The 16,605-nt window shown below is 43.3% G+C and overlaps 1 protein-coding gene across 1 annotated transcript in view; it reads right to left on the bottom strand.

Moving 5' to 3' along the window:
- Positions 1–1,700: 1,700 nt before the first annotated feature.
- The window catches only part of atosa (atos homolog A), a 33,190-nt gene continuing 18,285 nt past the window's right edge, over positions 1,701–16,605 (bottom strand). Inside the window, exons 2-12 of the mRNA XM_083918898.1 lie at positions 12,130–12,314; positions 10,995–11,191; positions 9,685–9,810; positions 7,588–9,448; positions 6,592–6,717; positions 5,728–5,816; positions 4,062–4,158; positions 3,787–3,945; positions 3,549–3,617; positions 2,974–3,167; positions 1,701–2,853 (exon numbers count right to left, since the gene is read on the bottom strand). Coding sequence (XP_083775024.1) covers positions 2,700–2,853; positions 2,974–3,167; positions 3,549–3,617; positions 3,787–3,945; positions 4,062–4,158; positions 5,728–5,816; positions 6,592–6,717; positions 7,588–9,448; positions 9,685–9,810; positions 10,995–11,191; positions 12,130–12,314 — 3,257 coding nt within the window. The 3' untranslated portion in view covers positions 1,701–2,699. The remainder of the gene's footprint in view (positions 2,854–2,973; positions 3,168–3,548; positions 3,618–3,786; positions 3,946–4,061; positions 4,159–5,727; positions 5,817–6,591; positions 6,718–7,587; positions 9,449–9,684; positions 9,811–10,994; positions 11,192–12,129; positions 12,315–16,605) is intronic.

The raw sequence follows: 16,605 nt of genomic DNA, 5'->3' as shown, positions 1-16,605 counted from the left end.
GATTGCAAAAACACACAAACAACTGGATTATATATTATTTTGGGTGGGCTGACAAAGTACTTGGATAGGCTCAATCCACCTATGGCAGCAGCCACAAACAACAGCAGTGTAAGTGCCACTGCCACTGTTTGAGCCTGCCCTTGCTGTGGCGCTGTGTGACAAACAGCAAGACTCACCTACTACGGTCAGCTGTTGTTAATTGTTGTGTGTAGTGTGAAGTACTGCTGACTTAAAGCTGCACCACCCAGCATTATGAGTCAGGGAATATGTCAGTGTTGCGCTATCCATAGACTACTACTAATACCTCTGAATATTAATAAATTACTTAGGGGGATGCATTTTATAAAACAAGAGTTTTTCTCCTTTTGATCCCAATTTGTCAACTATAAGAATGTGCTATTGTACAGTAATAAGCTATTTATCTAGACATCCACATAACTCCCAATTGGCAATTGTACAATCTACAGATATGTGGTGTGAGATGATTTGCCTCCGTTTGTCCACTTTTTGTGTTAATTATGATAATAATAAAAACCTAAAACTGTTTTGTAACTTTTGCCTTTTCATTGAAATAGAAATACCATTCTGGCCCCTCTCCAAAGTCAGCCTATTACCAATTCTAGCATTATGCTATTCTTGGTCCCTTATCACACTTTTGTCTGTTTTCGTTTGTTTTGTTTGAGCTTCCATCTGTTTTTATAGATTTTTTCACTGGTAACAGGCCTGACCACGGAAACACAATTGATAAGAATATTTTGTTTACCAGTGCTATATGTAAGATTAGCTTTGCATTCAAAAAATGTTAACTTTGCTTAAATACTCCCAAGATGTGATTTCATGTTCTTTATTGCCATATAAAAATGTGCCCATGAAGATATTTGTGATTTGTATGTAATTCCAAAAACCCACAGCTCTGTTGTTTTCCTCATATTGTGCGATTTAGGAACAAGAGAGGACACCGTGCATTCTCGTTAAAAACGTTAGTGTACTGTATATCTAAAATGCAATGATAATCTATTCAAATTACTCTTTGTCACAATTAATTAATTAAACTTCACAGGTTTGAAGCTGAGATCAAAATAAAGGCTGACTTTATGCCCCTGGCCCGATAGCGGTGACAGAAACGGTCACAAAACGTTACAGGTGGAGAATACACTTTACGCCCCTAGCCCGATAACCATACAAGATGGAGTCACGAAACTTTACAAGTTTGTAGTTGAGATCAAATGACTGTTGAGATAAAAGATGGGCGTGGTTTAAGCAAGGGTGCTCGCCCAGTTTTGGCGTAGAGGCTCCTGAGATCCCACTGCAAGATGGTCTCTACTTATATAGTGTTAGGAGAGGGGCTATGCTAAGGATGGCTCCAGCGCGTCATGATTCCAAAACATCCTGAACACAGAAATGGTGAAAAACAGTTTAACGGTCTAATGCCACAGTTCAGTTCTGTCGATTATTGTCAAACATATATAATGTGTTTACAAACACATCTCTGAGCAGTGGCAATCACTTGTGTTTTATTCCAGTGTGTGACTGTATGGAGATGTAGTGGTGGGAAACATGGTGTGAAAAAGAGACGGGGCAGCTTTCAAGATTGCTTTAGAAGATATATAGATATATTTTTTTCAGATTTGAATATTAATGTCAAAAATACATACTATGATATACAGTTTGCACTACATCTTAGCATGACAGACGTCACAAGTAGTAACTGAAATATTAAATATTAAATAAACCGATGGTAAGTAAACTGAAAGTGAATGTGTAAACACTAAACTAAGGTTACTCTTTCTATTGCAACACTTCCAATAAAGTGGTTCTGTAACAATACAAAAGTATTAGAATATTACTATTTTCTGTTTCATTTCCAGTTATAATGAGAGAAAAAAAATCCACAGTGCACTTCTGATGTTCAGCTGTGATGCTTTCAGGTGAATGTAGCTTGATTACTTGTTCAGCTTCTTTAGTGGTCCATGGTATGTGTTTTTTTTGGACGAGGGGATGGGTCTACCACCTGCTTCCTCATCCATACGCACTCCCTCTGGTCCCAGCTCAGGAATTACAGGGTCAAAGCTGAGTTCACTTTCAGCTCAATCGATCAGATCTTAAAGGATTTAAAGTGAAGTATTTTACCATTAAAGGGCCTTGTATTGCAACAACATTAATTAAGTTTGAACACTTATTCATCATGTCAAGTACAGGTCCAATTAATATTTTCATTCTAGTGAGAGTAAAGGTGTATAAACTCTGCTGAAATAATTTAGGTGTCTAACTGCTTCTGTAGACGATCACTGGTCTCTACTCTCCTGCCAGACGCTGGAGGGGATACTAACAACAGCAGGAAAAAGAAGGACCTATCATAACAGCCTTCTTAACCAGGAGAACAGGATCTGAAAACATACTCTATAACTGTAACCTTTAACCCAACCTCTTTGATCCAAGGTTGTGCACTTAACAAAGAACATCATTTCTGACCAGTCTCCCAGGCTCTAAGCCCCCACCTTGTCAGTTCTGGGTGACAGAAGGGACATAAGATTTTGGGCACATGCCAAGTTAGTCTTGTTGACCTGCAGTCCTTAAATTGCTTCTCTTTTAGAGACGTTTATCTTGCCATGGTCTGCGTAAGAGTCTATCGCTGGCATCAAGGTGTGATTGAAGCTTCGGTATTCGACTGTGAGGTGGAGGAGGGAGAGAGTCAGGCCTCAGCAGCGGGGAGAGAATGGTGGGTCAATTGGGGACTCCGTTGAGGACTGGAGCTCGTAGGCAGCTCCGCTGTCCACCTCCATGGACTTCCTGGAAAATAGCAGACGGATGTCCCTATGGAGGTAGATCTTCCCAGACTTAGAACTCTGGAACCTGGTAGGGATTGGAGCGGGAGACGAAAGACAGAGGATGAATAAGGGAGGAGAAAAATTACAGTTACAGGATTTATTCCAGGTTTTGTGTGCGTTTGAGATGAAATGACAGACAATTTACCTCAGATGAACGAGGTAGCGCAAGGTGCGTCCCTGACCGAGGGGCCTCCTGCTGGTCTGATTGTTTGTGTCACGGCGGACGGGAACAGAGAAGGTCCTCTGGCGCAGGAAGGTCTGGTGTCCAGCTGGCATGGCTCGTAGGTCGTACATCACAACAAACATCTTCACCACTGTCTTGTTGGGATTGAATAAGGTCTGAAAGGTATATAAGGATTTAGAGACGTACAGACGTTTCTAACTCTTTGTGACCTGATTCATTCATCTATAACAACACAACCTCACATTCTGTGAAAATATGTGAAGTAAGCATCATAATTTACACAATCTTAATTATGTAATTAATGCATATAGGAGGAAAATGTCTTTCAAATCCAGAAGTATAAGCAACATAGATGCCTTTGTTACATGATGAAATTTCCTCTATAACCAGTAGGGGTCTCCTTTTCCTTTGTTACTTTGTGTTTGCCCTTTGTTCTCAGCCATGTGTACACAATGAAGCGGATATTTCGGAGAAATAAATATTAATAGAACATTTCTACATTGGTGAAAAAAAAAAATACATTAAAGTTTCCTCACCACTTGAATGGTTCCTGATGGAGGTACACGGTAGCCCCTTTTCCCCAGGGACTCCAGGTTTATCACACCCTGTGAAAAACACATGACAACCAGTGTCACAAACAGGCACACAAAGGGAATTCACAAACACAAACATATATAAGGACAGCTGCAGATACAGCTTTCAGCTCAAGGCTCAGTCAGAGAGGCTGAAGAAAACAAGAATTATTGATTGACTAAGTGGGGGAAAAAATCTCACCATATATGGTGAGGGAGCGTTGTCATCGGATACACTGTAGAAAGACACCTCCACAGGTAAGGTCAGGTGACTGGGGCAGAAGGACCCGCTGGCTCCGACCTCTGCTGTGAAACCCTCCACTAACCCTAAAGGCTCCAGGCGGTAGTTCAGCACACACTCCTAGGGAAAAACAGTTCAATAATTGAATGTAATTTCATTTTCGTTAAATTTGATACTCTATTCTCAAACATGACAAATGGAAAAGACATGATTCTGAGTGTGTTTGTGCTTTATACCTCAAAGTTTCCCAGCAGACTGAGACTGGCAGGTGGAGCGCTGGCACTGAACAGCTGCTGTGACTCATCGGTGTACCCCTCTCTCTTTGGACACACCCTGAAGCATTAAAACACACACTTGATGAACTCGTTTTCAATGCGAGATCTGTCTAAGAGCACCTGCAGATGTTTACGTGACAAATATTCCTGGTATGTCTGAATAGACCTGCTTCCAGGGTGAGATAAAATATGATCTAAGATCTGATTTTTCTTTGCGTGTTTAAGTGATATCAGCCATTGCAAAAATGTTTGTTACTCTGACGCAACAGGCAGAAAAAAAGTAATTTGTGTTCACTGACCACACATACAAACCTTTAATGACATATATTTATTAATCATCAAATGTCCTAGAAAATCATGTATGCAAGCATAACAATGGCTTTTACCAGCCACAGCCAAATTGACCAAATTGACCAGAACTTGTCTGGTGGCTAAAATGAACTTTACACCCTGAAAGCCAAACTTTAAAAACATCAGCTTTATCAAAAGCAGCCCTGAGCTACCACCCACATCTGCTGTGTGTAGGCAGTGCTGTGAAGCTCTGTGTATATAAAGCCAATTCAGTTCTGTCTGCCATTTTGAGCAGAATGCCTGTGATTCTAGATGCAGCCACAGTACAGCAGAGCTTCAGCAGGTGGCAGCGTGAGAGGAACAGTCAGCAGAACGCGGCTGACCTAACCTCATCACTCAGAACAACACTCTTATTGTCTGATCTCTCAACACAAAGACAATACTTTCAAAACCTGTTGCTGATTCAAGGCTATGTCAGCGTGTTAGGGTTTAAATATGGTATCCGTAGCACACCTCCTCTCTAAGAGATCCCGTATGCACCATGCTGTAGGCTGGGTGATATGACTAAAATCTTCTATCCCCATATAGGTAATTTCATATCTTGATAACTTATATATCACGATATAGCCTGTTTTCTGGTGATTTCATGAATAAAGTCTATATTAAAATACCACATAGTAAAGCAGATTTTTTTGTATACTTGCTTAAGATCCTTAATGCAAGATGAACATAACAGTTTCAAGTGAAACTGACTGACAGTTTACATGCATGCATACAAATAGTGAGGTAAAAACAAAACCGCAATCTTCAAATTATATTACATGAAAATATTTCACATCAGCTTTTCTTAGAAATTTGAGTTAGAATGCACTTGTTATTACCAATTAAGACGGTGTAATTGTATGTCACAATTTATGCGATCGCAACATGAGTCCATTGACACGCGATAAATTATCATATTGAATTATCGTCCACCCTCTCGATGTGAACAATACTAATAGTAATAAAAAGATTTCAATAAACTGACAATATATCAACTTAACACAATAAAAATGATCAAAACCTCACTTTGCCTCACTGGCACTTGTACATAGTAACAGCTGAAATGATGCATAGTTAGAAGTTTTAAAATGATGATGCAAATATGAGTAACTTGATCCAGATGGTACTATAAACAACAGATACTGTGGGAGGTAACTGTAAAAACAAAAAAAAAACACTTTTGTTGCTAAGATTGCATTAAAGCTGTGAAACTATCTTGACCTTATCCTTCTGGACAAACTGGTTTGGATTCTGGTAATTATAGTAACTAAGATCCCAGGTGAGAAATATGTACCTTTTCCCAGAGGCCCAAGGCAAACCCTTACAGCCAGCCAGAGAGGTGTCCAGGTCAAAGTAGCCTGTTTGATTTTTCCTCTGAGGAACCTGCGGCAGATACACAGGACATGATTAACACAGCAGCTGTCACAGTATCCCGGGTTAGAGCTTGAAGGACAAGGTATCCGTTTCAAAATCTAAAACTCTTAAATTTAAATTTCAAGATGACTAGAGAGAAATGTACAACCATAAGCTGTATAAATAGATGATTTTGATGGGATGTGTGTGAATGACAGGAAAATACATCTTAAATCTCTCATTAACAATATATTTTAAGCAACACAACAGTTTAATAATTTGTGCAAAGTGCTTTTTAGTGTGTGTGTGTGTGTGTGTGTGTGTATGTGTATGTGTGTGTAAATATGTGAGCTTGTGTGCTGGTGAGGATGTGTGAGTGTCTGTGTGTACATTTAGTGTTTGAAAGCGTGAGTTAGACTGTGAGACAAACTAAGTGAAACAACTTACTGATGAGGTACAGATGCCTCACGTGGCTCACCTGCCTATGTGTGTGTGTGTGTGTGTGTGTGTGTGTGTGTGTGTTTGCATGTGTGTACATAAACCTTGGCTAACAACTCAGTGGCCCAGCAGCAGCAGCAATAAAAGCAGCTGCCAGATATTTCAAAGTCTCTTTACAATAAACATTCACAGACTTGCTTCTCACACTGTTGGAAGGACTGTGAGTAATGCTTCAGCTGGCGTAACGGCAAACACAACTGCATGGATGCAGACGATGAATCAGTGAGTCGGTAAGCGTGATTATGAGCCTTAACAAATGCACAAAGCAGAAACTGACAATGTAATGAAGAGTGTGTGTGTTTCTTACAGGGCTGGAGAGCAGAGGCAGGCCAGTACAGGGGTGGAAGGCCTTCGTCGCTGTGACGTCTAATGAGTGGCGATTCTGTTTCTTCCAGCTGTTGCAGGGGCGCAGTGGGGATGGGCTGTGAGCTCGCTGGAGCAGAGATGGAGAGAGATTAAGACGGTCTGCAAGTACACTGAATAATTTTCTACTATATCATATGCCATCTTGATTAGCACAGATGGGAGTAGAAAACAGGTGGTTTCTTACAGCTTGACATGTTACATTTGAAAAATGTGATTCCTGTTACCCATATTTTCTGAAATTAAGCATCAGTACATTAATAGATCATTTTGGCCTTTTGACAAAAGAAAATCTGGAATTAGTAACTTGTTTAATAAATATATATTTTCCTATAATAATAGCTAAATGTATAGACACCTGACAAGAATATAACAGAAAAGAATAGTTCAACATTTTTGGAAATAAACTTATTTGCTCTCTTGCTTGTTACAAGAAATCACATAAATAGTTAGTTTAGCACAAACACTGGAAACAGTAGAGACTCCACATAATCACTGCTCCCGGAAAAATAGTCAAACACAATACCCTCATAAAAAACTACAACTTGGTGTTTTTACATTTCAGTTTTTGTAAAGATTAAAAAACAATATATGTGTTCATTTGTGAGCTTAAGAAGTGGTAGGGGGTATAGGAGTATTTTGTTACTATTGGACAGAGCCGGGCGAGGATGTTCCCTGTTTCCAGTCTTTGTGCTAAGCTAAGCTAACCAGTGGCAGGATGTAGTTTCATATCAACCGTACAGATGTAAAAATTGTATCAATATTCTCTTCTTACTTTCAGCAATAAAGCAACTAAGCTTATTTGTCAAAAATGTTGTCCGTTATTAGTTATGCAGTTAAACAAAACCTCCTGATAACAGGGAAAAGGCATGACAAATGGGATTACTGCAGATTAGAATTTTCACTCCAAAGTATATGGACAGAAAATGCCTCTCCTTACCAGGACAGGTAAAGGGGGAGTCGTGTCCGGACTGGAGGAGCTGGAGCATCCAGACACCGCGGGTGCCTGGTTCTCATCCTGCAGGGCAGAGGCCTGGGCTGGTGCACATAACTGCATCTGGGACTGAAACTGAGGCTGAGGCTTGCTGTGGTTGTGGCTTATGTTACAGTTCATGGCTGGGCTGGCATCATTGCAAGTCCAACTAAAGATCTGGGCATTTCTTGGGCTGTGGTCAAGGATGGGGGAGGCAGAGGGGGTTTCATGGCTGCTGGGTGTCCTGACTCTGAGCTTTTCCTGTGGGGGAGTTCGTAAACGCTGACCAGCCTGGGCATGGGACTGGTCTTTCAATGAGGGTTCTTCAAGTGTAAAGTGAGCACCGTTTTGGGCCCGGGGAGAATGGCATTCAGTCCCCGGGTCGACCCGGGGCTTGTCTGTGCAAACGGGCGCGTTTGTGGCAGAGGTGCAACTGCTGCCTCTGTGAGGTTCATGGCTGGGTATGTGGCCGTTAGTGTAGCCGTTGGTGGCAGTGTGTGAGGCTTGTGGGGCGTGCGTGGTGTGCAAGTATGTGCGGACTGTGTGTGTGACTGTTGTTGTGTGCGTGCTATGCAGATGGCTGCTGCTCCTGCTGTGCCTTGGGGACAAAGAGGGGACAGACAGTCTCTCCTGGATGAGTCTAGTTATGTCTTGTACTGCCTGGGCGATCAGGGAGCTTTCTCTCTCCCTGTCTCTCTCATCTTTCTCTCTCTCCTTCTCTCCATTCCTCTCCTCCTCTTTGTCCCTTGTCTCAGTCATTCTCAGCTTTCTGCAAGCTGCGGGTTTAGGGGAGGAGCTCTCCCGTTTGCTGAAAGAAGTGTCAGTCACAGGTGTGTTGAAGGGACTGGGCCACACACGTCCCACAGACTCATAGGGCGGTACCTCTGGCTCTTTGGTCTTACTGGCAGTTATGTCATCATGGTTACTGCCCCACATGGCTTTGGGAGGGTTGTCAGAAGCAAAAAGGCCAGGAGGGAGTGATGGTGCCGAGGGGTCGCAGAAGTTTAGCCTCTGTGCGATGCGGGCAATAACTTCCTGTCTCTCCTGCAGCAGGGAACCAATCAGGGGGTTTGTCTCAGTTGCAGGCCGTGGGGAGGGGCAGCGAGGTGGCTCAGCCAAGGAGAAATTCTTAAAAGCTCTCAGTGGCTCAGGGATAGGCCCCTTTGACTTATCACTGCTGTTGGTGCCTGACCCATAGTCCTCTACTTGTGGGGGGTCAGACGAACCATTGAGAGCCGAGTACAGCCACTTCCCGGCTTTGCTTGTGGGAAGAAGAGAGGGGGAATGGGAACGGGAGGGCGTGGGGGAGTGAGAGGACCTGTGGAACATTGGGGAGCCCTGACGTTGTGGGCTGTTGACCTGCGGAAGCTCTCCATTCTGATATGTGTGGTCCTCACCAGGCTCCTGGCTCTTCTTGCTGTAAGGCGGGGGAACAACAGTGTGGGGAAGGCTATTTATGGGGATGTTGTTGATGGGAAGATTAGGAATGGGTAATCCATTAAGGAGGAGACCAGACATGGAGTTGGAGCTCTTGCTGTACATGTTAGAGTTGTGAAGGAGGTCGTCCTTGCTGGGGTCCTGGCTCTTTTTGTGGGTGGGCAGGCCACCATGGCTGTTGAGGTTCGGGTTGAGGCTGGGGGTCTTGCTGTAGAGCGGAGGCAGGCCGGTATGGATGCTGCAGGCCAGGGTAGGGTAGGTGGGTTGACGTGGGAGGGACTGGACACGGACCTGCAGTGCAACACTCTGGGATACATTAGGGACGGGGAAAATGTGTTCTGAAGGCGACTGGGAGAACTGCCACACCAAGTCCTCATCAGCAGCACTGATCCTGTTTGACAGAGACAGAGAGACTCACTTAACACGCCATTGTTAAAATATCCATAAATTGTCAGAGCCCCCTTAGAGATTCAAATTGACTTTCTCTGATTCGATTTTCAAAACAGCACACAAGGTTTACTCCTATATACATTTAAAAAAAGAACACAACTTGAGAACAGGTTTCCTATAACTTTAATAATCTGGTCCAACCAGATGTCAAAGTCTTCAGTGAGTGTTATGTCTGACCTGTACAGGATGTTTCTCGGGACAATACCATGGGAGGCGCTGAGCCAAGCACTGAGCTGGGAGAAGAAGACGTAGGAGCGAACAGCCAACAGCAAGGTCTTCTCCTCAATGAAACGATCACCGCTTCTATTGAAAACACAGTTAAAAAGAGGTGGAAATGTGTCCAGTTAATGAGAAAACAGTTCAAGGATGTGTGAAATGTTTTTCAAACAGTGTTCCCTGTTCCTACATGTTAGTAGGATAGTGGACCAATTTGGAGTGCCAAGTCAACTATCTGTATTTTTTCTTCTTCTTTTTCTTTCTCTTTACTTATTATTATTATTTTAGTCCATATTGTAATTTTAATTTTTAGCATTTATTAGCCTTTGCCTTCTCTTAAACATTTGTGTGTGTGTGTGTGTGTCTGTGTGTGTGTGACCCGCAGCAAAGAACCGCAGGTCAGAGTGCCAGCCTTCACCTTTGCATGTCTCTAGATGGAAGATGAAATCTCTCATCTACAATTCCCTACTGTAGATTATAGAAACACTCCAACCTGAAATTAATGCATCATGAATCTATTAAACACAAAAAAGTAAAGATTTCAAAGCTCTTGTGAGTGTTAATATACTTTTCTTGGGGTCTACATGTGTTTTCTCTGGACACAGCCATTTTAACATAGGTGTGGTATTGTAGAAAAATACCACACTATATGCTTTAAGCAGCAAGAGCTTTACAGCTGTATTTGCATTTTAGTTTGATTTATTTCACAGTTTATGTACCATCTGAGAAGGCATCATCCGAAACTGTTTGGAAAATGGAAGGCACTTTCAAAAATTACCTAGTAGATGACTGGATTAATTATCTGACTATGAAACACCTGCCAGAGTCAGGAGAAAAGAGAAAACATCAATGAAGAAAGACTTTTCATTTCTGATAAAACTGATGTCACTGCAGCATCTAAACTAACCAATTTAGGAGCCGCCATTGTTTTTTTGAGCATCTCCGTGTCATCAACACCCACTCTCCCCCTTCCCGCTCAACCGCAATTAGTTCCTCACAGGACAATGATTTGCTGGTTCCCCTTGCTTGAAACACAAACGCATCGCTTGGTGCCTTGGACGGTGGATTTTTGTGTGATCTTGTGTTATCGCAAGGAGGTATTTTCTATCCATCTCATTGATTTTGTTGTAATTTTTCATAGGTTTGAAGGCATGTTAAGGTAAGGATGGTATATAAAAGCATTAGTTGCGGAAACGGATTGATGATCGGAGGAACCTTGAAAATACAACACACTGCATTTGATCATGTGTGAATGCGTGCATGTGCCTTACTGTCTTGGAACTGGCTGCAGGGTCCACCTCTCCAGCAGCAGAGCATCTTGTTTGATGACCGGGTCACTGATGGGGTCACTTGGGGGGCACTCGTCACCATAGCAACAGTCTGGCAGGAGCATGACCTCGATCATGATGGGGATGTTGTTCCTCCATAGAAGGATCACCTCTGATCGGGTTCGTCTTGCCTGCCGACACTGGACACACAGATAAAAGGTGGAGGGTTAGTGTTTATTACAGAATGTCACCTGGACCTCGAAATTTAGGGACAAAGTGGATGGGGACCACAAAGCGCCTCGCTTATACCTGAATTTCTCAGGGATTTTATTTAGGTCACATCTAAACTAAATTCACAATATTAAAAATCTTTTCACCTCTGAAGTTTACTGAATGCTATTCACGGAGTCAGTGCTCCTAATTACTACCACTACTAGTAGTAATACTATTAATGCAACCTAATATAAGAAGAATCCAGGTTTTGTTAAGACTCGTTTAACAACAAAAATCAAATTCAATCAAAATGTCATAGCCAGAAACTGTAAAAACAGCACTATGTTGGATTATCAACTTTCTGACCGTCCATTGCATAATTTTTTTGTTCTTTTATTTACACCTGAATTTATGCAGGGGGAGAACACTGAGAGCAATACTCTCTTTTTCAGGAACACCCTGATCACATTCACACAGTTTCACATTCACACCTGGCAGCTGCCTAGTACAACCGCAGTCTGCTCTGCCGACCACTGAGCAGCTCAACTTGAGCAGTTTGGGGGTTATGGGCCTTGCTCATAACCCCCAATGAGGTAATGAGGGAAAGGCAAGTGCTCATTCTTCACTTCCCAACCCAGATTTATCCTGCCTGGATTGAACTGGCGCCCCTCCCGTCACAAGCTCGATTCTCTAACCTTAAGGCCACCACTGCCCATCATCTGTGACACTTCTGTCAGGAAAAGTAACCATATATGTACACACTATGTGTGTGTGTGTGTGTGTGTGTGTGTGTGTGTGTGTGTGTGTGTGTGTGTGTGTGTGTGTGTGTGTGTGTGTGTGTGTGTGTGTGTGTGTGTGTGTGTGTGAGTGAGAGACACGTGAGGCTGTGTACATAGACGCATAGACGTGTGTGCACATGTGCTACCTGGGGCAGTTTGTCACTGCATTCGTGCTTGTGAAGAGGCGGCATGGCCGACTGGGCTGGTGGGCAGTGTAGCCCCTCGGTTCTGCCCTTCACAGAATATTCCGGTGTCCTTCCTTCTGTGATGAGCAAGGTCAGGAACACCAGGAACTCCTCCGCATCGTACTCGAAAAACTCCTCCGTTGCATCTAGGGAAACAGAGAAACAGAGGGTCAGCATATCTTTTCAAATCGCTGCACATCTAAACAGAAAACTAGGAACCGACTGGAGGAAAGTAGCAGGTATGCTACTAATTTGCCTATGCTGTGACAGATGCTGGGGACAATAAAAACACAATCAAAAATCCACCAATGACATGGTAAGCACACGAATGCCTGAATGTTTTTCACGCAAGTAGATATGACTATTTAACTTTGGCTGGAAAGACTTGTTTAGAGAAGGGGTGTGGGGGAAGGCCGAGGATGACAACTTTTCCAGTTTGGTCACTTCAGAGGAATATATTTAGACCTCCCATGTCAGCTGAGCAGAGGGGTGAAGCTTCACTCTGTCTGCTCTCTCTCTGTACAGGACACACGCATACAAGTATAGACAATGCTAACAGTGACGTCATTCACACACATTGCCAAAACATTTGCAAGCAAAAATACGAGGAGAGTAGAGAACAGAAATAGTAGAGTCATGCTGCACCAGCCGGTGCTCCACCACATTTTGCCAGGGTGGGGTTGGGGCGGGGCTGACAAGGACCTGGCAGGACAGAGAGCTGAGTCAACCTTTCCCCATTCAGGAGTAGGCTATTCCACTCAGAATCTACAGCAAGACTCTGTACAAATTACCTATTACGTGGAAGCAGAAAGACAACTAACGAGGAATACTCTGCTGGCTGTCACAGTTAAATTATAGCTCATGCTGAGCAACTACGCTGTGCACCGTTACTCACAAAAATGAGGGGCAAGATGAGGGCTGCTTTTTAATAGGTCACCAGTCAAATGCTTCTAAATTGCAGCTGTGGCTCATCGGTTTGTCTCCTGCCACAACAAAATTAACAAGATGCTGCTCTGTTTGTGTTGCAATTGAAGCTTAGATCTAAAGTAGGGGTATTTTTAGCAGAAGGTTGAAGAGCCCGTCTTAGTGCTCTGTCTCCCGTGCTCCTCCAGAGAAAACTCCCAGAATCCCGCAGGAGGTTAGCTGATACAAGGCAGCTCTTTCAAAATCCCCGCTTTCTTCCTTTACACTGCACAAGCAAAGATACTGATGTACTGAAGCTGCCTGCCCTACAATCTCAAGCCCTCCTCCTGCCTGTAGAACAAATATTAGGTTACACTTACATGGATACTTCTAAAGTGTTAATCATATTTGATGATGTACAGTCCTCACAGACTAGAATGCAAAACACACACACACACATAGCCTGTCCTCCTTCCACTAGAGCCCTGGCTAGAACAGACTCTCCCTCAGCTGGTTCTGCAGAAGCGTGAGCTACGAGCTGCTGCTGTATGTGTTTGTGTGTGTGTGTGTGTGAGAGAGAGTGTGTGCGTGCGTGAGAGAGTGTGTACATATCGTCGGCCAGCCAGTCACGCACATTCCTCTCAGGGAACTCCTCCTCCATGCCTTTGAGCTGCTGCTGCACGTGGAGAGAGGCGCAGTCCAACACAAAACATGCGGGGGGGGAGGGGGGGGGGGGTCCTGTTTGCCAGCTGTAGGTTGAATGAGAGTAGAGTGAAAGCGATGGAGGCTATATTCAGGGACAATCTCCTTTTATTTATGGGCTGGAATCGGAAAGGCTTGAACAAAAGGCGCAGGAGACCAACAGTGAGAGAGGGAAAGGGAGCAAGAGACAGACCAGAGGGAGTAATATATGACAAAGGTCAGGACTCAAGGTCAAAGAGTCTATCACCTTTATATAGTGGTTGGATTGTTGAATATACCGGATATACAGGTTAACGGCTACTGGTTAACGTATGGTATATTTCCAGTCTGCACTGAGGAAGGCTCCAGTTCCTGGTCATATCAGGGGAGTTGGGCTTAACATGACGCTTCATGAAGGAAGCGAGGAGCAAAAAAGAAAGGAAGCAGCATGAATGGATGAAGGGAAGGAGGTAAAAGAGTGATTAAGGGAGCAGCAGAAAACAGCTTCTGAGAAGTGGTGTGCTACGTATACCCCCCTTGAACACAAACAAACGTACACACACAGAGCCCCAATTATGTGTGCGTGGCTGGTGTCAGATTGCTGCTTTCGAGGAAAGGCAAACCCAGGAACATACATACACCACAAGGCACATATAACAAAAATACACATGAGGACACAGTGATAAACAAAGACACCATCAACAAACATGTGAACACACACTCACGCACGCACAGAGAGCCAAAAGACTAGTGATGGGGGCTTTGGTTAAGGGGCCCAGCCCATAGATGAGAGCTGTCATTCTTTAGGGCGTCATGCTTGAAAAGAACATTCCTATAAACACACACACACTAAAAGAGAGAGCTGTGCTCAATATGCCAGATGCCCATTACAGAACTGGGGCCTAGTTTTGTCCTTTTTCCAAATAAACTGAAATAATCAAAACAAACAATCTGGAAAAATAATAGTTTTTACAGCTTAGTACAGGGTTGTTTAGAGTCAACTTTCCATCCCTCTGTAGTGCTTGCAATCCTGTCTTTCGTACAAATACTTAATATCATTTGGAAATGTATGTACTAATACGGGTTGTTTACCAATCATTAAGTATTACAAGGAGAGTTCAATGTTCAAGCCTGCCTTTTGCTTCCCCTCCTCTATCTCTCTATACCACTGGACCATGACCGATTCATTCCTGCCTCTCCATCTATTTAAAATGTAAAATCTGTCTTAAACTATAACTGTACTATTTGAATTACCGTTTGTCTGTCAAATGTGTTTCTCTCTTTTCCCAATTAGTTCTTCACACTTCGTTGTCGGCATTGTGTGTACGTGATGTAATTTAGTCTCTATTTTTTTCAAATTCGTGTGTAAACTTCACTGGTCCCGATGCTTTCAGTTAGAGAAGTAGACCATAGTAAACTACTGCTTCAGAAATGAGAAAAAAAACAATTAAAATCAGGAGAACATAATCAGTGCTTAAATAGGAGGTTTTAATGATACATCCTGCACTTTGCGGACCCAAACCCAGGTACACAACACTGATCTGTCTCTTCCATGTGCCCTCTCCGCCATCTCTCGATAATGTGTGATGTGAATTATGTAACAGGTCGGATTTAGATTCAGGCGTCTTATTATTAGACCTGTGACTGCCTGCCACCAAGTGCAGCTGGAGTCCCACTACAGGAAGGCTGGTGCGCGCGCGCGCACACACACACACACACACACACACACACACACACACACACACACACACACACACACACACACACACACACACACACACACACACACACACACACACACACACACACACACACACACACACACACACACACACACACACACACACACACACACACACACACACACACACACACACACACACACACACACACACACACGTCAGCTGTATCCATGTCCTCGGGCCAGCAGATCAGTAAAGAGTCATGTGGGATGGAAAAAGGCCTACAGGACAAGAGTGGAGCAGTCGGCCTTAGCAGCAAACACAGTGTTCAGTAAACACAACATGGTACACACTGACACACACTTTGGAGTGATTCATCATTACCTAAGACCTGTCAGAGAGGCAAGTGAACAAGTCAAACGTGTCGGTGCCTGGGTGAATTGGTTATGACAGTGATTATGATTCTGAAGCTTGTGATTTGAATACATCTTTACCAGCCGTGAAATGAGGTATGGTATGGTTTTCACCTTGTGAGTCCGCGTGTGTCATCATGGCCAAATGAGGTCTTGGAGACGCCTACTGTAGCGGGAAATAAGGTGGTTTGTATGTCTATCTGTCGGCAGCCAGATTTAATCACTGCAATGGCATTGCAACTGTGCAAGATAAAGTCACTTAACATTACAGGTGTGTAGTTTATATCAAAATGAAGGTCAAGTGTAAAGTCGGGATGGGCGTGAGAAATCGATTCCTTGATTACTTTCCATTATGAGGGAACTCGAGGAGTTAATGAGGGAAATCAACCTTTTTTTTATTTTTTTACAATGCGACACAGGCTGTTTTGAGCTTTTTATTATTAATTTCATTTACACAACACCTCCTCATTTCACTACAAAAACCTTAATAAATGTGTTCTTGGAGCCAAAAAGGGCCAGATAAGGTAAGAGCAGAAGAGTCTTGGAGGAAATGAATGTGTCTGGCACGCTGTGTGTGACTATGTGTGTGCGTATGTGTGGCAGGAGGACGGAGCTTTGGGGAGACAGCATGTGAAGTAAGAGCTGGCTCCTAATTTGTTAACCCCAGTCCGATGGTGCAAGGGAGATAAAGCTATTTTTCAGAAGCATATTTTGAAACTTGTTCCACACACTGCATGTTATTATACATTTGGGGTATT

This window comes from Echiichthys vipera (genome assembly GCF_963691815.1).
Source record: "Echiichthys vipera genome assembly, chromosome: 1".
In the NCBI taxonomy this organism is placed as follows: Eukaryota; Metazoa; Chordata; class Actinopteri; order Perciformes; family Trachinidae; genus Echiichthys; species Echiichthys vipera.
The sequence above is the reverse complement of the archived record's forward strand: the minus strand, read 5'-3'. Positions and strand labels throughout refer to the sequence as shown.